We start from the raw sequence: 22,642 nt of genomic DNA, 5'->3' as shown, positions 1-22,642 counted from the left end.
TGAATCTATGATTACCTCAAATTTAAAAAAAATAATTAAAAAATGTCAGCCAACTAGTTTAAATCCTCACCTAGTTTAATAATTAACATTTTTTTAAAAACTTAAAACTTATTGGGGTGACAATTGTTAGTAAAGTTACATAGATTTCAGGTGTAGAATTCTGTAATATGTTATCTATATCTCATATTGTGTGTTCACCACCCAGAGTCAGTGCTCTTTAAAATAGGTGCTTTAAGAGACACAGACTTATCTGAGAGAAAAAGTAAAAGCCAAGTAATGTAAAGAAGATAGATTCCTCTAGATACTATTTTTACTGTAAGTTTAGTTTCCATGATAGAATAGAAATGGTAGAAATTGAGGGCCTACAGGTGGAACAGCCCCGAGAACAAATAATAGCCTCTACTGTAGGGAGGTGTTTTCATTCTACAACTCATGTTGAGCCACTGTAAGTTCCGTCCTATCAGGCACATGGAATAAAAACACAAGACAATACACAATATGAAAACCTGATGCAAAGTTTCAGTTAATACTAAATTTTAAAGGTTTTCCTCTAATAATCACGGGGGAAGTACAATGATTCTAAGAAGAATCATTATTTCAAAATTCTTTTTTTGGTGGCTTATTCTACTTATCACATTGTCAGTTATGCAGCGGCTCATTGTATGGCCTGGGGGCTATTCTGCCACCAGAGCTTCTCAGCTTCTTCCCTGCTCTATTCTCCACATCCTCTGAATACTTCCACAGGGAGGCGAGGGCACAGGAAAGGATACAGCTCAAATTATCACAACTGAAGGCTCAGGTGTGCCAAGGGGTTATGTAAAGACAAGACAGCCTTTTTGTGCCTCAGACAGCTGAATGTCTGCAGATGTTATATTTTTCATTAACAGAGAACGCCAAGAACCGGTCTGGGCCCCCGAACATGTGATCACTTCTTTGTACTGATTTTAGTGTTTACTGACGTTGGCCCCTGGGGCGGGCGGGCACATGTGCTATGTCGGAGGTGTCTTCAGCAGGGCCCTGGGCACGGGAAGCACCAGGTGTTGACCCAGCCCCTTGCTCTGTTGTCTGAGGAGACGGGCAGCGGACAGGCCTTTGAGGAAGTCAGTTCCCGATACCGAAAGAACTGCTGAAAGTCAGACTTTCAGTCAGGGTTGGCCACTGGTAGAAGCTGAAAAACGTTTTCACTGAGAAACTACTGCAGATGGTTCTAAATTTTAGTTCTGTAATACAAATCTATTCCTGAAACATCCTTAACTACCCTTTGGGTTTGTCTCAGAGTAAATGGACTCCAGCATTCAAGGAACACTGAAAATCCTGGTACAAACTCCAAGGCCTGCAGGGACCATCCAAGGAACACGCAGAGGGGAGCAGCTTGTGGACAAAACTAAGAGGGGCAGGGACGAGTGGAGCCAACCAGGGAGCACCTACCCCACCTAACGGGGCCACCACCGCTTAGCACCAGCCCCGGATACTTTTAAACTTGTAACACACACACACACACACACACACACACACACACACACACACAGTCTGTGACTGGAATTTGGCTTGTGGGTCACCAATTTGAAATCCCCTTTTCAAAGGCTATTAACCTGGCCAGAGTAGCCCGAAATCAGAAGCAGCTTGGATAAAGATTAACAACAAAAATCCAACATGCCCCAGAGTTGGAGCACCTCCCAATTACAGATTGCAGCCTTTTCCTGCTCATTCTTTCTCCCTTTTTGGAATGCTTCTTGGATGCTTGCGAGAGCCCAGAGCCTGAGTTTTCTGTCAAGCGAAGGGCCCCGTGGAGATCATGCAACCAGCTCGGCTGGCGAATGCCAGTGTGCAGGGCTGTTTGTGTTCCTGGCACTTCCTCCTGGATTGAAGAGTTCACATTCACCTACAAAAATCACACAATTCAGGCAGCTCCAGAACAGAAAACAGAGCAGCAAGTGTGTGCCGGGAAACGAGGAGCTTTGGGGAGGCAAGCAGGGGCACGGGGAGGGGAAGGCAGCGGCCCAGAGCATTCCGGCGACTGAACTGCACTCTCCCTCGCAGTCATTCTGTTTCACTGGGAAAATCATTAGGAAAACACCTTTCAAAGCCGGCTTAAGACAAGAGAGGTTTTTATGTGACTCTCATGAAAATAGTCGGGCAGCACGTCTCTCAATCAATGACGAACATTCCTGCAGCCTCCGCTCTGGAAAAGCCCGATTCCAGCCAAGAACTCAAGGCCCATCTCCAAGACTTCTGAGGAGGCCCTCCTAAGGAAAATTCTCCCCTGCATCCCTGCATGACATAGCGGGCGCGCTCCTAGGAAGCCTCTGCCTGCAAGTCTCCAGTAAGAAACAGGGCCCCATCTCCAGCTGTGCTGAGAAGTTACGGGGACAAACCAGGATCTCGGTACCAGGAGACCACCGCTCCACTCCAAGAACGCGGCTGCCTTAAAGTTCAAGTTCATAAAGCCCAGTGGACCACCCAGGAGTCGAATTCTTTAAAATAGGATGCCTGAAACTGTGGTTGAAAGCTGGTGGGGTGGGAGAGTCTTCAAAAGTGTCTGCCATTTATTTCCTCAGCCTCTCGGGCACTGAGGTGAAACATCGTCACTGGTTTCACAAAAACAGTACACCTCTGGAATGGAAATGCCCAGCAGCAGAATAACGCCCCTGAACAACTGAACCTGCTTGCGAGGCGTCCTCAGTTAATGCCTTTCTATATTTATCACTTTAACATGCTGTTTCCACATATGAACAGGAAGCTAGTCTCTTTCAATGGCCTATTTTAAAATTTTATCTGCTCCAAAAGGCTTATCGATCTAGAAAAGCAAAAATCCTAAGGGCTCTCCCTTCCCTTGTCCCTAGGCGTTTCGTGAGCTCCGTCTACAGAAGACAGGTCCTCTAGCTGCATGTGCTGTGGCGCCCAGCCTTCATACATCCCAGCCACACGCACTGTGTGCTCAACAAATGTCCACTTTTAATGGCGAAGATCATTCATGAGACTGCGTTCTGCATCTCTCTCCATGTCATGCATTAGGACATCCAACCTTTCATTTGACTTTGTTGATATTGTCCATCTTTACTTATTAAAACTATGAATTGAACTTACGTTTTGCTTCTATTCTTCACCCCAAACCACTGCGAGGCACTCACTGTGCGCCAAGCACAGCACTAGAACACACACGCTGGCACCACTACGACCATAAAACCAGACTGTGTGGTTGCCGATGACTTTATCAGCCCTTCCCAAAACACAGTCTTTGACCCCCCCCAGCAGAATATGAGTCAAATGTCCTTAGATGGTGGCTCTTAGAAACCATCTAGTCCCAACTTTTCAGTTAAAGGTAAGGAGACAGAGCCCAGGTTGGTAAATTGCTTTGCCCACCATCACCTGGGGACCTAGGGTCAAAAAACAGCAGACCTCAGCTTCCTCTACATGTGGGCTCTGAACCGCACTGCCCCCATGAAGCCTGTCACTCTGTTGTTTCCTCATTTGCCATTCTCCAAGGAATAGCTGGTTGAAATAATGCTAAAATTGTGCCTTGTTCCAAGCAACAAGTTGTGTAGGATGGAGGGGGTGGGAATGGATGAAAATGCCAAAAAATAAGAGGTCTTATCTTCCCAAAGAAAATCTTCATACTATGGCTTCTTATTCCTTATAATAAACAGACAACAAAGAATTAATTGTTATAATTTATAAAGTTAAAGAAATGTCACAAAAATGCACAAGTAGTAAAGCAAATGGCTTTTGGCTCTAGTGTTCACGCTTCCATCCCAAAAAGAAGCCTAAAATCACAGTTATTGAATGTATTTCCTTTCCCTGTGCCATGAAATCGCGTCATTTTGTGTTCTTTTGCTGCTTTCGAACCTTGTCAGATTTGGAATCACTCTCTGAAGAGAGTGCCAAGAGCCCCACGCAATTAATTACTCAGGACTTTTGAACATGAAAGTCTGTTTCAGGAGAAATCTTCTCTTGAAATCTTCTCTTGCGTCTTGAGTGTGTTTGGTTGTTTCTCTTTCTTCCTTTCCCTCTTCTACTTTCTTTCCCTCTTCTACTTTCTGCCTCCCTTACCTGTCTGCTCCCCCAGTTTAATTTATTCTTTCTGCTTCCTCCAAAAGATATATGAGGCTATATAAGAGAGAAAACATCAGGCATCCATCAGGGCATCCACCATCGTCTAGCCATTATTTAGACACAGAACGTGATTGTGTTTGAGAGGCTCTGAACTGAAATCTCTTATCTCAGGCATGGAATAGAGTCTGGCCCTCCCAAGTAAATTGTTCCAAGACTAGAAACAAGTATATCTTATTTTGCTCGATTCACACCTTTTTTTACTACAATTACCTATTCTTCCCAAGAATGTAAGGTATTCTACCTTCTGTCTCTAAGGGAATGGTGATTTTCCTATGAAGAAAAGATTATTCGGAATCTGAGTATATTCTTCCACTTAGGTAATACAAGAGTTTAACTCCTGATTTGCATGTTTTCAGATTCATGGAAAGAACTTTTGAACCAGGAAGATGCTTTATAGTTTATCTGTTCCAACACTGATGTTTTTAAAAATGGATAACAGGCTCCTTGCAACACCCAAATGCTACGGACGGCTGGTCACCACAGGCTATTACGACACCACGGGGAACTAGGCACACTGGGGTCCGGCCAATTCTTCAGAACAGCCATTTTGAGCTGGGATCAGTCTTCTCCCAGCTTGATGCAGGAAGCCTTTTTCTGGCATCCATAATGGCATCTATGACTACTACCTTCCTGCCACCAGACTCAAGCCTTTTCTCCTTCACGGTTCTTACCGTCTTTTCCTCCTTGTTCGTGCCAACCACTGAGTGGTCACTGCCACTCACTGAAAACTTTGGAATTGTGGCACCTTGGCATCATCTCGAAAGACTTCCCTGTTCATAAGAAGACCCAACCACAGCCTAGCCTCAAAGACCCGTGGCTTATCGAATTCAGCAACTTGTACCGACTACTCACGTCCATGTCACCATTCCCCAGCTGCTTCATCGTCAGCTGTAACATGGGACACCATCATGTCCGTCTGCTGGGTTTTCAGCCTCATGACTTTACTGATCTTGACTCCACCATTTATCCACCCGCCCTGAGCCTCTTGGGCGCCACTTCCTCACTCAGGTCCCTGCTTTTTCATTCTCACATTTCTAAAGCCGAGCCACAATTTTGGGTCAATAGAGCCATCTGGCTTCTCCAATCCTACACCCGAGCCGCCGAGCAGACACAGTGGGGGTGCGCCTGGAAGTGGCACAACCATCCCGACAGGTGTTATTAGGGATGTGGGGTGTCCAGCCTCAGGTGCACCCTCTGCACATGGCTGGCAACTGGGGGCACTTCCCAGGTCCCCGACCCCTCCCCTTCTCTACAGGGGCCACATGAACTGATGCCATGCTCCGCAGGCCGCCCAGCCCACAGCCACACCTGTCAGAGATATCCTGCCTCCTACTTCAAAGAAGAAACCGAGTACACAGACAGAACGCCCCTCAATGTCCCCACTCCTCACACAGCACCAGCCACGCGAAGCTCACCACGCAGTGGAGCACTCTCGTCTATTTTGTTTACAGCAACTAAGCTCCCAAAGAGAATTTGCCATTTGGTGCCATTTTGCTGCAAATTGGCACGTTGAGATCTGTGCATTGAGTGGCATGGCCCTCAGCTCCCCAATGGGGAGGCACCTTGCCCCTGAGGACACAGAGGTCAAGGATGAGATCCAGTGTAGGAGCCCCACCTGGCCCGGGGGCAGGGAAGGGAGAGCAACAGTGCAGGCGAGAGCCCCCGCTTCGGCCCAGACCAACGGCACCCCTCACACCCCCTGCTCTCCCTGCAGTGCCCCTCATCGATTCTGCAAAGGAGGCTGGCATCTGCAAGCCACCTTCCCTTCCTCCTGTCACCCTGGGCTTCTCAGGAGGCTCAGACCACCTGTAGCTGAAGTGCCTCTAGTTATGCTGACCGTGCTGCTTCTAATCAGTGGAATTTTCGTCCACAAGAAAAGAGGATGGTGCTATGACAGAAGCAACAGACATTGCCACTCACAGACCAGAACACGTGAAAACAAAGGCAACCAGCAGACGGCAGCCTCAACTCCCCTCCGCCGTCCAGGGCTCAGGGTCGGGCATCTGAGGCCCAGGGCAGCTCTGTGATGGGGGCAGCACGGGGCCTTCGGAGCAGATGGCAGCCGGCAGAGACCGGGGAAGGCAGTGATCCTTTCCAGAACCACGGGCAACCGCAGCGGACACGTTTCTGTGCATAAGCACCACTGATCTGTGTGGCAGTCCTTTCCGTCTGTTTAAGCTAATCATGTCCCTTCTTCTTGAATAGGGTCATTATCCTTGTTTTCGGACATCCTAAAGAAGCAAAACTAACCCACACATGTCAGAGGAAGGAGAACCAAAGGATGCCAGTGAAAAACAGCATGGATGTTCCGCAAAAAACTAAAACTACCATATGATCTGGCAATCCTACTTCTGGGTATTTATCCAAAACAAACGCAATCACTATCTCAAACAGTCATCTGCACTCACATGATTATTGCAGCATTATTCACAAGGGCCAAGACATGGAAACAACCTCAGGATCCATTGATGGATGAATGGAGAAAGAAAATGTGGCATATATGTACAGTGAAACAGTTTTCTGTTATAAAAAGGAGAAAATCCTGCCATTGAGGGAATTATGTGAAGTGAAATAAGTCAGAGAGACAAAGACAGATACGTGGAATCCTTTTAAAAAAAAAACCTTCACAGAGAACAGACTGGTGGTTGCCAGAGGTAGGGTGGGGAAAAAGGGTAAAGGGGGACAAAAGGCACACACTTGCAATTATAAAATAAGTCCTGAGATGCAATGGAGGGCAGGAATAAAGCTAACAATACTGTACCGTGTATGTGGAAGTTGCTTGGAAAATAGATATTAAAAGTTCTCATCACAAGGAAAGAAAAGCTGTAACTGTGTGAGGTGATGGATGTTAACTAGACTTACTGTGGTGCTCACTCCACAATACGTACACAACCCAAACATTATGTTGTATACCCGGAACTGATGCCTCAATTATAAAAGAAGAAGGAGGAAGAGGAAGAGCAAGAGGAGGCGGAGAGGAAGGAAGCTAGACCCCACGTCCCCTGGCAAGCACCAGTCCCGAGGGCCTCAGTGGTGAGCTGGGGACCACAGCAAAGCGAACCCTCTCAGAGTTATTATAAGAGGCCGCCAGTCTAGTGCCTCTGTCAGGAACTGACCCATGGCCTTGGGACGTGGCAGTGGCTATTCTGGGCCTGTCCAAGCCTGGGCTGGACATGCAGCCAGTCTAGGATTTGTGCCAGCAGTGGCCCTGCGAGGGTTAACTGTATGTGCCAACTTAGCTGGGGCATGGTGCCCAGATATGTGGTCCACCATTATTCTGGGTATTTTGGTGCAAGTGGTTTTGGATGAGATTTACATTCAATCTGTAGGCTTTGAGCAAAGCAGAGTGCCCTCAGTGGGTGAGCCTCATCCAGTCACTTGCAGGCTGAATAGAACAACACACTGACCTCCCCTGAAGAAGAAGAAATCCTGCCAGCAGGCGGCCTCTTGAACTTGAACCACAACATCAGGTCTCCTCTGGGCCTGACAGGTTACCAGCTTCCATAATTGCATGAGTCAATTCCTTAACATAAATCCCTCCCTCCCCCTCGTCCTCTCCTCCCTATCTCATATGGATCTCCTATTGGCCGTTTCTGAGGAGAGCCCTGACTAAAAATCCAACGTAGGTCATCAGGTGGCGAGCATCTCCACACAGCAGGCTTGTCCATAGACCCCGCCCCTCCCCTGTGAAAATCCCCAACCTGGGGGAAAATGTACCATATGTCCTTGAGTCAAGCTGCCATAAATATGCCCCAGAGCAGGACTTTTAAAAAGTTCTGCTCTCCGGCCTACCTAGAGAGCAGAACCACACGCTTTACCGATCAGCCATGGTGGGCGTTAGGCTCCTTCCAGAAAAACAGAGGTGCCTAACAGGAACAGCCACCCGCTTCTGGAGCTGACACCCATGAGTCAAGGCCAAGATCCCTCAGAATCCTACAACATAAAGCTCTACAGTTCTGCATCATTAAGCAAGGCCAAAAAAAATTCAGGTCAGGAAAGTATTCAGGTTAGGTGTAACCAAACAGATAGCCCAACTGGTTTTTTTTTCCTAATCTCATTAAAACACTCAAAGAATAGTTAACTTTGAGTAACATAACTTCCTACAGTGCCTTCCAAGAAAAATGAGTTGAGTTGCAGGACGTGTATGTGAATAACTAACTACATGAATTCTGCTGTTGACGGGGATAGTAGCTACATTGCTGTTAAAAGCTAGGTGGAGGGTCTACAAAAATTATAACTGATTTAGAATAAGAATCAAAGGCCTTGCTTTTTTGGTGATGGTTAAGTAACAGGGTCAGCTGTCTATTAAGAATTCTTTTAGATCATGATAATAAACCCATATGATAATAAACCCAATTTTCTTCATCTTTAATTTTTCACCCTTTAGAGAGACAGCGCGTACTTCTAGTTCTCGCTTAAGAAGCCAGAACATGAACAACTCTAGACTCTCTTCTGGAGAAAATGTACTTGTTTTGTAGAGGTTGTCAGAAGAAATTCAGTCAAATGTTCCATTGAAATGAACATATTAAGCCTATGTAGACTGCTCCTCATCCATTCTAGTATGACCCTGTTTACTACTTTTTGTATTTTTTTCTTTCCTTACTGTTCTTGTGTCTCTCGGAGTTTTTTTCCAAGGAATGCATCATGTGTACTACCCATCCACAGTCTCCTGAAAACATCGCTATCCCCCTTTTTGGTATCTACGACAACCATCCATGTGCTGGTAACTTTCCTCTTCTCTGTGATTCTTCCAGACTTTCCCCCGTGCCCACATCTGTAAGCAGTGTGCGTGCAGGAGACTCGACTCCTTCATGGCCATAGTGCTTTTCTGAGGAGACGAATAACATGACCCAGCTGCTCTTTGGAGAGATTTCACTGTCAAAGAACAGTATCTACTTGATTAGATGGTTTTAAGGGCTGAACTGCACGCCCCCCAATTCACATATGAAGCCGTATCCCCCAGTGCCTCAGAAAATGCCTGTACTTGAGACAGGGCCTCCAAAGAGGTGATTAGTTCCCTTGGGGTGAGGGTGGGTCCTAACCCAATCTGCCTGCTGTCCTTACAAGAGGAACTTTGTGTCCACAGAGGGACGACCATGAGAAGAGGCAGCCAGAAGGGGACCACCTGCAAGGCACAGAGACAGGCCTTGAACCTGCGGACACCTGACTCTTCGACTTCCAGCCTCCAAACGACGAGGACGCTGGGCCCATGGCGTCTTGCATGGCAGCCCCAGGAGATTAACGCAGATGGGACCGGTTAGAAGGCCGCTGTACAAGTCGGGGACACAAGTGGAGCGGCTGCGACAAGAACGTAGAGACCAGCATGGGTGGGAAAGAGGCTGCAGAGCCCCGATGCAGGACTGGAGGAAGGGGACTGAGCACTGAGGGCATGAAGTGTGGGATGCGCTCCAAGACGGACCTGGCTGGCAAGAAAGACGGTGAGACCTTTTAAAAAATATAGGGAAGTCAAAAAAGGGGAAGTCAAGGAAAGAGGAGTTTAATTTTAGACATGTTTCTGGATGTGTCTAAGTGCTTTCTTGGTCTCTCTTTGTGTGTCTTGGTCGTTATTTCCTCACATGGTAGAAACTCAAAAAAGCATTGGTGGACTGACAATCTCCGTTGGTGAAGACGATTAAAATGATCCGAGTATGTCTGCTTTGGGGGGCAGTTAATCTTACCACGCGTCCTTAATATGTGAGCCTATCTCAATTTCCTTGAAAAGGCCTAATTATACCTTTCAAACCTTTTGGTTATTCTCTTTACATTTTCTGCATGCCCTAGCTTATGCTGCATTTTAATCTTCCAGACCCCGTCTTTGAGGTTTGTTCCATTTTTATATAGTTTTTATCCTTAATTATGTTTTTCTATTTTTGTATATGCCATTTAAAAATCTTTGAGTTTTTCAGAAAGCAACCCCAAAATATTAAAGAATTGTTTTATACTAAATCATGACAGAAATACTTTCTAAATAAAAAAAAGAACGTAATAAGAGGTGGGAGAAAAGATGGCAGAGACTAACTTTGCTGGACATGGCAAAGCCTCTAGGGAGAGCTTAAATTATTTTCTTAAATCACTATTTCTATTCAAATTTCTGCTCCATTGTCCTTCTGGAATTCTGGCCATGAACAATACTTAATGTATTCTAAACACTTAGATGCCTAGAAGGTACAATTCCTTACGTGCTGTCACAGACAGAGATCATGTTTTGAAGAGCCAATTCTAAAAACTGTATTCTTTTCTGTAAGATGCGAGTATTGATACTTGTTCAATAATTTTGTATTCAAGATGAAACATAGGATTTGTAAAGCTGACACAGAGCATGTTTTCAAGAATTTCATTCATTCATTCATTCATTCATGCATTCAATATTCAGTAAATACCAAGGCCCTAGGAATACAGTAGTCCTTCCCCTACTTGAAAGGGACAGGGTCTGTGCTCGTCACTATGGCGGTCTCCCCAGGGGTCCAGCCACGGCTGGACAGATCCCGTGACTACTTCATGGCTTTAATAACCACCCTCCAAAATTATCTGTGTCTCTCTTTGCTGACCCTGTAACAGCGAAAGTGTTGCTGCAATTCATTATTTTTTAACCCAACACCTGCTGTCTACGTCTTCTGTATAAATTAGGATCCTCTGTGAAACTAGTTAGCAAGATTGTCCTCCCAATTTCACTTGCATTATATTCCCATTACTAAATTATTGAGTTTAGAGTAATGTATAACTATCAGTTTGCAATAAGAACTTCTAAAACTTAGGAATACCCTCAAAATAGAATATTTCTCTTTTCACATAATTTTTTGACATATGCCTTACCCCAAAGAAAATAAGGAATTCAGGTTAATCAATCTTATTAATCTAAATTGGACTCAGAGAAAGGCCCTCCAAACTTCTGTTTCTAATAAGATGAAAAGTAACAAAGGAAAACCAACCACACAAAATGCAAGATTATACCATCCCAGAATCAGAATTTTCAAAATGGGAGGGATCTTCCTCTTTTGAGTCCCCATCCAGTTCAAGTAGTCATTTAGCCAATGAGAAAATGACACTCCCACAACACACACACACACACACACACACACACCAGCTTCAGATGAGCCAAGGCTAGAAACAGCTACGAGGACAAAGGTCAAATGATCCAGGAGAATCAAAAAACAATCTAGGCAAGAAAAAGTAACAATTTACATATATATGTATATGTATACACACACACACGCACATACATACACATATATATGACTTACAGCAGGTGTTAGATTAAAAGATATACACTATTAGGTAGTAGAGAGATTAATTTTGTTTCTAATTCAAAACAAAGACTGTACATCCAGTAATATATTTCAAAAAATAATTCTCTAAATGGGGGTATTATTTGACTCTGTTCCTCTCTTCCTTTCCTATTTATGTAATGACCACCTAAAAACACGAATTGTTTTCTATTTGCAAAATGATTCAGTTTAGAAAGGAGTAGAACGAATCTGGTCATTCGGCAATTTCTCCCACCCACCCTTGCAGACATCACATCACAAAGACTATGAGTCACTTTGTCACATAATTTCTGTCCTTTTAAAGAGTTTTCAGATTGTTGTGATGAATACTGGCTGGCTCATAAATCTGAATGAATTTTAGGGTGAAACGATTGGTGCCGTTTCCTCACAGCCAAAAAGGATACTCACTGTGCTCCCAGACAGCTCTGAATCCTAATTTATCAAATGATTCACTGGCCTCAGACTTGAGAGAGAGATTTAAAGTGTCTGATTCAAGTATGAATTCTTCTATCTGCTTTCCTTAATGAGAGCACAATAGCGAGTTCTGCAATTGGCTAGAAATATTGATACGTTCTTCAATAGCTGAAAAGGAAACCTTCCACAATAAACAGTGATCCTCACAAATGATCATGTTTTAGCTTTATTGCTTCCAGGGGTCTCCAGAAAGAACGACAGTGAGGCTATGTTCAGTGTATCCGTTTTCCACGCCTCATACTGAAGTATTTATGCTTACTTATTTAAAGTTCTAACTCACTCGACAACTGTAGATTGAACCTCTTCACGGGCCTCAGCCTGTTGTTCATTCAGCAACAAATGAGGCTGTGACAGCGTATCTATCCCTCACACAGTGGGAGACAGTGCTGACACACACGGGACACCGGAGACTGGAAATGATGTGCTGAAGGAACAGAGGCCACAGAAAGGAGGGGAGAGGGCCCAAAACAGGGCCCTGGGGAATCTGAAAGCAAAAGACCAAAGGAGGGAGAGACCAGAAGAAAAGACAGCTGGGTAGGTGAGAGGAGAATGAGGTTGATGTGATGTAACAGAAGCCATGAAATTCTCAAGAAGACAGATGCAGACGATAGTGTCAAATGTGAGAAGCAAGGTGACAAGCTGGACAAGGCCACGTGATGGAACTGGAAGGCTGCTGGGGGCCAAATGATTGACGTAGAACACTGAGGGCAGAATCCAGAGTTAAAAAGAGAAAAGGAGATGAAGTAGAAGAGAGGACAGATTCTGGGATATTGGGCAGGAAGGGATGGACGAACAAACGGTGCACAGCGTACCTGAGGAGCTGTATGTCACACAGTGCGTGATATGACTCTTAAGTGCTTTTGAAAGAAAACAGAATTCTTAATGAGAGTTTCAAACTATCCTGAAAAACGATTCATCTTTCTATAACACTATGAAATGCCGATAGCCAGCCTCTAAGATCCCCAAATATACCATCTTCATTAAGACTGACCAGTGTCTCAATGTCCGTGCTGCTACAAGAGAACAATAAACCTCGACCAAGCTTCAGAAAGTACGTGGTTCAGGCATAGTCATTCCACAGGAAGGCCCACGCAGAATGTTTCATCATCGGCTGACATTTAGTGAGCACTAACTGAGTAACAGGTACAAGCCTTTTATGATGTTGTTTATACGGAGAAGTCATGGTTCCCACCTTCATGTGCCAGCACCTTCTCTCAGAATAATCCACTCACTGAATCTTAGCCAGATCACAACCACTCTATACAAATTCCCTCTGAGAAAACACTTCTTTCTTGGCTAATTTGAGTGGTTGTCTAATTATAAATTTTAACTGTAAATTAATCGATAGCTCAACTATAAATTAAACCAGAAAATTTCTTTCAACAGTTCAATTATACCTGGAACATAACACTTAATATTCACATACCTCCTCTTCATTTTTTTTTTTTTAATTTCCAGAATACCTTGAAAATCAGTGAAACTTTTGTTTCAGAATTCTATGGGATAATTCAACTTAGAGGGGAAGTAAGTAGCCGTTTGCAAATACAAATACAGACACTTTCACCACACACACACACAGGATTTCTGTAAATGAATAAGCATTAAGGGTACATTGATCAACTCAAAAGTCACCGTGTGCAGGAAGAGTGACAGAGGACAATTGGGATGAGACATAAACTAAACACTGAATATTGGCTGTCTGTTGCCTCCAGGTCCTCCAAATTTCCTCAAACTAAAAATATCCCACAGGCATTTAGAAGGGACTGGTCTGGCTTCTAAGAACCACAGTCTACACTCCGTGGGTGAGGCTCCCTGGGAGTGACCACTTTCCTTTCAGCCCTCACCTCAGTTCCTGTGGCTTAGAGGGAGAATTTGAGAGCAAAAGAGGATGCTCTAGTTAATGGAACAATAGACACAACGGGGGACACTGAAAGTCCTGGTGCCACCACTACACTTCCTAACAGTGCAACGAAAATTCTACACTGATAACTGTTACCCCGAATTATTTTCCAGACTACCGAGCATTAAATATTAGGAGAACCGACAACATGTACATGAAATACAAGACCAGATCCCTGATTTCAGAGTGTAGAAAATGATAAGCTCCATCTCAAAACAGAATGAAATATACTTTTTGGACGGACTATGGTAGGGAGTGCGGTTTGCGCCCGAATGTGCTGGTCTGCCTGCGCTAGACTCTCCCAGGCCAGCCTCCTCGCAGATGTGTGCTACAGGACAGAGGGGCCCAAGCAGGGTGTGTGGAAAATCAGCACACACTGGAATTGGAAACACAAGCAAAGGCCATGGCACATGTGCAGTTACCATCCTGTCGTGCCGGCACCTTGTGGTTTGAAAATAATGGTTCTAATAATGTGAGACCTTAAATCGCCTTTTCCCGTATCGTTGATGGTGATTTCTGAGAATCAACGTGGAGATGAATAGAATCAATTTTATAATTATGTTGTATAAAGGATGGTTCTTGTTTTGATTATTACATCTGTAACATTTTATTTTCAAATTAAAATCATGGCCATCCATTTAAAGTGGCATCATAAATCAAAATGAGAATACTTAGAACCTGGTTGTTACGCCACAGTTAAAGTCTAATTACACCATGGCCACTCCATAAATACAGCGAGAGCCCTCAGGGCATGTCACAAGGGGATATTGCTTTTTCTAGGCTGAAGTCACTTGGCATCAAACTCATCTTTAAAGGCTCCTAAGGTGTGGTAATATCTATGACTCATGAATTGTCCTTTCATTGCTGTACCGATTCCATGATTTCCACAATTAAATGAGCTACGAGATTCTTACTTCATTTGTTTACCGCACACAAAGTGTACTATAGTAAACATGTTCATTAGGGCAAGTTAGTGGGATCCACTCTCCAGATATTACCCCAAAAAAGGTAGGGGGAGAGAACCTGGTGTCATTAAATCAATAGTTCCGTTGACATAAAGGAAGAGGAGGCTTTATCCAATCTCCCAGAAATACAGCCAGAGGCGACCTGTATTCTTACTAGAGGTGAACTAGTGAGAATTCCTGGGAGGGGCTGGCTGTCAGTAGTCAGCTGGCTAGATCCTCTGAAACGGAGGACCTAAATTGGGGACCCAGAGGGTGTGGCCTCATTCAGACGATCAAAGAGGAAATCATCAGCAGGTGAACCTCAAATCAGTTCCTTTCCTGAACCTCAATATCCTTTTCCACAAAAATGAGATCAATGAACTAGAAGCTTCCCTTTGAATTTCATAAGCCCGAGTTTTTGTGATTGGGGTGGCATGGGATATGTGCCGTGGCACAGGACAGAGCATCAGACCGACCAGGACCCATCCCTGCTCCTGGGCAGTGGGCAGGTCCCTCGGCCTCTCAGCGTCCATGGGAGCCTGGAAACAGAGGAGGACAACAGGGGGTCACCTCCTGGCAGAAGCCCAAGGGTATATCTGGCACTTCCAACCACCTTGATTTTCCCCTAAGTCAGAGCATCTGGAACCAATTTCACGCTCCAGTGTACGTAAGCCGCACGCATCTCACTTACCATACTCCACCAATGCGTCCGTGCTACTCGGGACAGCATGTTCTCTCTTCTGCATGTCTTTACACGGTTCGCCACTGTACAGCATACCCTTAATCTTACACATTCCACGGACGTCTGGAAGAGGCCTACCAAAATATCCAGGATGCCCAGATAGGTGTGCAGCATGCACGCTGGACAAGCACAGACAGTCACCACACCTGCTTTCATCATGACACACATGTCAAATGAAGGTTCATCCAAGACTCAGAGAAAGTGCAGGGGAATGGGCCCTGGGAGTGAACAACTCAAGTGAACACCCAGGACTGAAGCTAAGGTGACCTGCAGCCACAATGAGCGGTTGGACGCCTGCTGTTCAGTCGTGTGGGCCTTTGTCCCCTCTCACGTCCGCCTCTGTCCTCTCTGCTCTGGCTCCCGTTTAGTACCAGAGCCACACATACCCCCACAACTCGCCAGCACCCCGCATTTATGCCAGCCTTCAAAGCATCCCTCCCTAAACTCCGGTCCTTTGGGTCAGCTTTTGGGGAAGAAACCACAATTTAATTCAAACTAAATGTTAAAATCTGGTAGTGGCTGAACTCTTCCTTTCAGAGGTATTTGCATTTTATAAGACATCTGGACAGAAAGTGATAATGCCAAAGGACTCGATCTCCAGTGACAGGTATTTAGGTCAAGTGGACAAAACAGTTTGAGGACTGGGGCCATGGGTTCTTCAACTTTTCAAATAGGTCTGGACATCGGAGCCATAATTCAGTGGGAAGCTGTGGCAACGATTAATTCTGCTCTTATTTCTCCATGTTTGCTGGGAATCGAGATGTGGTTGAGAGGATACGATGTCCTGTCCACACTCTTTGTTTTCTTATATCTTTCCCATCAGTCAGTCTCCTCCTAGTTTGGTCAACTGTGGGCACACCTTCGCCATGCCAGAAAAATATACGGTACTTAAACTTAAGTCCAGGTTGGGCTATACAGAAGTGGTCTACATTCATCATGTTAAGGCCTGATAAAAAGTGACTTTGAAAAATCAGTACTCTCCACAAGTCTGGATGAGTACTCTCCTCTTCACTTTACCATCTTGTATATAGCTAGTTATCAGTTTGGCGGGGTTTCTCAACCTTAGCACTGTTCACATTTGGGGTCGTCTTGCTGGGGGACTAGGGAGGTGCCCTGTGCATTGCAGGGTGTCCATCAGCCTCCCTGGCCACTATCTACTAGATGCCAGTAGCACCCTTCGGGGTATGACAACCAAAAATGTCTCCAGACATTGCCAAATGTTTTGGGGGGTGGGAGAAACACCCCCATTTGAGAACCACTGAGGTAAAATAAGATCACAAAAATGACAGCCCAATCCACAGTTGGGAAGAAAAAGCTAACAGTAGTTTTTACGAGAGTGGTAATGTGGTATGCAACGCAGAGGTACCCTCACTCGCTAGCTCCTACAGGTTTACTCTGCAGGAAATAGAGTATCAAAGGCTTCAAAGAAAAAAAAACTGATTCAGCAACTAATAAAGTTGAGAAAATTAACTAAGAAAGTCTGAGAAAATTAAAGGTTACTAGGGGTCGCCCCAACGGGCACCCGAACTGGAGGAAAGTTCTTCTGTCTTCTAGTCATAGAACATGCTTTTCTATTACGAACAGTTTGTGCTGCCGGAAAAGAACAAAACTAAATGGGACATAGATACAGCTTCCCTCATCAGTTGAGCTGGCCTCGCAGACAACGGCGCCGGAACAGCCTTCAAACACACAGAGATAATCTGGTGACAGCTATTCAAGATACCAAAACAGAGAAATAGCACTAACCCATAGATTGGCTTACATGCATCTTTTCAGTGTTAATATGCTTTGTAAGTGACTGATAACATTTTTAAATTATGGCAGGCCTGAAAAAAATGAAAGACCTGCATCTTTTGCTTGTTGCTATTTTGGAATCAATCAAGACCCAACTACTACAAAAGCACATTTCCCAGTTCTTTTTCAACTCAGGTTTGGTGGCAGGGCTTTCTCTGCGTCCTCCTCCTCATCCCCAAGTGAAGACATTTATTAGTTTCATAAGATAAAGACATACCGGCAGGGAAATGAGTTGTAGGCTCCCGTGCACCTTTTTTCAGGCAAATGGGGGATCAGATTCTTCATCTGAAACCCCAGAAGGAAGGAACGCCAGAACACACAGCTTTTAAAACCGTGTGTTTACCTACACTTACGGGATTACAGTTACAAAATCTCCTGACCCTTTTTCATTTCAAATCCCGACAGTGTTTGTAAACCAGCGCCTTTTATGCCTCTTTGCTCTGGAGGCGTGGGTGATGCCAGGTCTGCATCACCTGGGAACTCGTTAGAAATGCAAATGACAGGCCCCACTCCAGACTTAAGGGAGAAAGGGCTCTGCAACGTGTTGTAACAAACCCTCCAGGTGATCCATTCCCATGCAGCCTAAAGTTTGACAACCAATGATTTTAGCCGGTGTTAGTTCTCTAAACACAAAGGGATAGTTTTACACAAACGTGTAAACTGGTAAACGAAATCCTCTGCGCACTTTATGTAACTTTTCACCTGATCCTCAAATCTGACGCAAGCCAGATGTTTTCCCCATTTCTGGGAGGAGGACACCGGCTCAAGGCTTAAGTGTTGCTCAAGGTTCCAAAGCTAATTACTGCAGGTGTTTTCACTACTGAAACAAGGATTTGCCGCATTTTATTAGCAAAGTCCGTATTTTTTGCTTTTGCAACTTTCGGCAATTCCGGAAAAAATAGAAATGGATGGGTGAGAGCAGTGTGTCAGCTGCTCGAGTCCTACCAAACAGGTATTTAAAGGCGCGATTCTGGGAAGGTGTTCTTCCAATAAAGAACGTCTAATTCGGCTGTGTCCCCTAGGTCTCTGTCCGCGGGACTGCGCTCGTGCGACAGAGAAGGGGTCGAAAATTCGAGGGGGTATGCACGTCCTCGCCGCAGGTATCCCCGACGTTACAGGTTGTCGGCGCGAAGGGAGATCGCCGAGCGGCCTGCGGCTCCGCACCCACGGGACGGGTTTACCGGGGAAACTGGCACCCACAAAGCCCGGGGGACCACATAACCAGACACCGCAGCGCCCAGAAGGAGGAGACCAGCGGTGAACCTGAAACCGCCAAGGGCCGCGCAGGAAGAAACCGCAGTCCCACTGGGTCGGAGTGAAGAGAAGGAAGGAGCAAGGAGGCTGGAATGGAGCGGAGGGGAGCACACCAGGAGATGGAAATAGGGGGGCGGAGTCTGGAGGGGAGCACCCCCAGGAGATGGAAACGGGGTGGGGACAGAGGCTGGAATGGACGGGAGGGGGAACTCCAGGTGATGGAAGTGGGGTGGGGCGGAAGTAGGAATGGAGGGAGGGGGGATCCCAGGAGATGGCAGTGGGTGGGCCAGAACTCACTGTGAGGGTCGCTCTTCTCCCGGACCCCGTCCACTCGGCCGTCGGGGTGGATGCGCAGGAAGAAGCCCCCATTTTTGCAGTACAGCCGCTTGGGGTCCTTGAAGTGGCCGGGCGGGAAGGCGCCGCTGCCACCGTCGTCTGGCAGGGCGGGCAGCGTGGTGATGCTCCCGGCGGCCATGGCCCCACCGGGACCCTGCCGGGATCCCCGCGCTCCTGCAGCCGCGCGGGGAGCCGCTGCTCCCCGGCCTCGGCCCCGGCCTCCGACCTGCTCCGGGACGCGGCCCCGGCCCCGGCCCCCCAGCCGCCCACCCGGCGGCGCGCGGCCGCGGCCGCTGGCCCCCAGCCTTGCGCCGCTCGGCCCTGGCCTCTCCGCGGGCCCAGGAGCGCAGGGAGCCGGGCGGCCCGGGAGCGGGGGTTTGGGGCTCGGAGTCTCCGCGGTCGCCACTCTCGAGAGGGCTGCCTCCCGACGCTGCAGCGCCCGGGATCCGATTGCAGCCGCGGGCACCGCGTCCGCAGGTCTGGCACTGCCGGACCACGGCGTCACATCTTCTACATCTCCACCCCGACACCCACCCACCCACCCCCCACGCGCCGCTCTCCGCCCTCCCAGCGCGCCGCCCCCAGCCCGCTCAGGGCTGTTGGGGCCCGGCGCTCTGGCCGCAGCACGCAAGCGCGCGAGTGAGGTCCCCGGGGGCCCAAGAGCGGCCCGGGGCGGGGAGTGCGGGGGGCGCGTCGCCGAGCGACTGTCGGGGCCTCGGCGGCTCTCGGGGCTCGACCCGGCTGGGTCCCCTGAAGTCGTCCCGGCCCGGCCCCGCGCCACCCCGACCATGTTTAGTCTTTCTCGGCACTGCGGAGCCTTGCTGTACAGCCAGCCGTGACTCAACTTTTAAAAGTTTAAATGCAACTTGCTCCCCCATTTTTTTTCCGTGCCAGCGTTTCAAATCGGAGAAACTATGTCCACCCCCCAAAAAGTAGAGGAATCGGAAGCCAGGGGGCTTCTGTGTCGCAATAGGTTTTGGACATCTGTAATCACCAAAAGGGAGGGAGACGCGCTGGGCAAACTGATAAAATTGATAGCAAGGCTGAAGTCATTTATCACCAAAGGGGGGGAGGACGCGCTGGGCAAACTGATAAAATTGATAGCAAGGCTGAAGTCATTTATCACCAAAAGGAGAAAAAGAGGCCAGAGGAGGGGAGCCGGCTGGATGGCTAAGAGGAAAGGGGTTTTGTTTTGTTTTGTTCTAACCAACCTAACTTGAATTGGACAACCTGGGAAAATGAAGACGCCTCAAGTCCTTATCGTGACAGGTACATGTTCCTTCCTTATTCCTAACCTGGCAGTAGCTCTAGCGAAATCGTCAGGCATTGCTTGGAGAGGGCAGTGTGAAAATCCTGAACTACAAAATTGAAGTTAATTGCCCTTTGGTAGTTTTCAATAGTAAGAGGCACTACAGATTAACAAAATATTCATCCAGAAACCTTCATGTACTGAGCACCTACTGTGTGCAAAGCATTTCGGTATGTGCAGTGGGAGATGCCTACTGAGCTGGGGTTTTCTGGCACAGGAAGGAGACTTGACGTGAGCGTGAATAACACAAATACCACTAGAGAGTGTCAAGGCCACAGGGAAGTGAGATGAACGGACATGTCAGATAAAGGTAAGTCAAGTCGGGGGCAGGCAGGAGTTAGGGAAAGCTTCTAGGAAGAGGTGAAAATATAGAAATTCCTCTCCTTAGAAACATGTTTCGTTTCAAAAGGTCACCCATAAGTGCATTTGTTCATAAGTCTCCAGAGTGATAGCTCTAGATGCATTTCTAGGATGTTAGGTAGGAGTAAGAGTTTCTAGGATTAGATAGGAGTAAGACACATTTCTAGGATTCTTTGCAGCTTTAAACACAGGCATACTCCTCTCTGGGCTGGTGCCTGTTCCTGACACCTCTCTAAAATGGACAGGATTTATCTGCATTGAAAATCTATTAAGACAGATGCCTTCCAGGTGATTCCTGTAAGTATCCCAACAAATGCTTACCACTAGTGTAGCACTTGACAAATAGAGTAAAGAAATAAAGTGGAGTCACTATAGCAAGCTGCTAAATTACTAAAATCAAGTAGGTTGAAGCATGAAGAACCGATTCTATTCTTGTTTTAAGTAGCTTGTGAACTTAACCTTTTGAGCTTTCCAGTCCTGTGTCATTAAACCTCCAGATAACCCTCTGATTACCCCGTGAAGGACTAAGGAAAGAATGAATGTTCATGCATCCAGACCACCTGAGACTCATTATCCAGACCACTAGTCATCTAGAGGAATACCATCTCAACAGTCAGAGGCTAAGAATGAAGGACTGATTCTTCTCAAGACTGTACTTTTTATTATAAGAACTCTTACTTTGTCTTCTTTGGAACACTCTGGGTATTGGCTAGTTGTGTTTCTGGTTTGTAAACCCTAAGACCCTTGGATAAGTCTTTATCATTTATTTCTAGCCACAGCCTCCAGACTCTTTTTGAGTTTGTTTGACACAATCATCAGTTTGCCACTACCTTGAAATAAAGTAGATTTGAATAAGCCTTTAACTCTGCATCACAGAATTGTGAGTATTCCAAGGGCAAAAGGGATAACAGCTAAGTCAAAGTACTTTTTAACAATGGTATCCAGAAATTTTGGTAACAGCTACACGCAGTTAAGTAATGTGTATGCTAATGGCCCACCGATCTTGTGGAACTGCAGTCCAGGTACAATAACCCCTTGTTTCCTAGTTCCTTCCAAAAACAGGAGTGGAAACATCCCAGGAAATAGTTAATTCAGGTCTAGGAATCTAGGTATCCAAAGCAAACAGTGTTAATTCCAAGAAGACATCATTAAGATAGTCGGCTCAAGTTCCTCCCCGACCCCTCCCAACACAGACACTATTCTTAGATGCGATCAACTTGCTCTCAGATGAACCAGGAGCACTCAAATTACTTACATTCTCAATTTACCCAATTATGCGGATAAATATAAAAATAAAGATAATTTTGAAAAATAGAACCAATAGGAGAATTTTGAAAGATGAGGGATACAAAACTTGTTATTTTAAAAAACACAGGTTCCAGTGAAAACTATTTAGAAACTATAAAGGGAGGAAGTATTTCCCCCCTCAATACCAGATAAGTTACTTTGCAATTAATAAGAATTGTTCATAATCTAAATAATGAAAAGGACAATGATTTAATGAGAACCTTAAAAAACCCTCAAATGTTCCTAGAGGGACGCATATAGCAAAATAACAATGTAAAATTCCTCTGACCATGTTTAAAAAAATTTAAACAATACTAGTTTAAATTCTAGCACAATTTTAAAAACTATACAACGATATCATAGAATTCATTTGGATAAATAAACATGAGAATAGCAAATTCATCTTTTTGTTTTATAATTGTAGGGAAAACTGTGAAAAACTTTTAAATAGACAAAAAATATCTTCAATGGAAAATTAGGCACTGTCTAGCTTATCTGATTCTTTGGGGTTTCTGTACCTTTCATTGTCTTTGAGCAACTTTACAATTCTTTTAAGTTGTAGATAACTGTCATGGACTGAATTGTGTTCCCCCAAATTCCTGTGTTGAAGCTCTGATCTTCAGTGTGACTACATCTGGTGATGGGCCTTTTGAGGGATTGAAGGTCAATGAGATCATCAGGTGGGGTCCTAATCCAATGGGATCGGTGTGCTTACAAAAAGAGGAAAGACACTGGGCGTGTGCACATAGAGAAAAGGCCGTGTGAGGACGCAGCAAGAAGACTGCCATTTTCAAGTCAAGGAAAGAGGCCGCACCAGGAACCAACCTTGCCAGCACCTTGATCTTGGACTTCCAGCCTCCAGAA

General features: G+C 45.8%; 1 protein-coding gene across 1 annotated transcript in view; it reads right to left on the bottom strand.

Moving 5' to 3' along the window:
* The window catches only part of FGF2 (fibroblast growth factor 2), a 42,637-nt gene extending 23,025 nt beyond the window's left edge, over positions 1-19,612 (bottom strand). Inside the window, 4 exon segments of the mRNA XM_033134366.1 lie at positions 18,784-19,152; positions 19,155-19,250; positions 19,253-19,309; positions 19,312-19,612. Of these exon segments, the coding sequence (XP_032990257.1) occupies positions 18,784-19,152; positions 19,155-19,250; positions 19,253-19,309; positions 19,312-19,612 (823 nt within the window).
* Between the last annotated feature and the right edge of the window lie 3,030 nt (positions 19,613-22,642).

Source organism: Rhinolophus ferrumequinum, chromosome 18, assembly GCF_004115265.2.
Source record: "Rhinolophus ferrumequinum isolate MPI-CBG mRhiFer1 chromosome 18, mRhiFer1_v1.p, whole genome shotgun sequence".
NCBI classification, from domain to species: domain Eukaryota; kingdom Metazoa; phylum Chordata; class Mammalia; order Chiroptera; family Rhinolophidae; genus Rhinolophus; species Rhinolophus ferrumequinum.
Note: the sequence above shows the minus strand (reverse complement) of the source record. Positions and strands in the feature narration are given on the sequence as shown.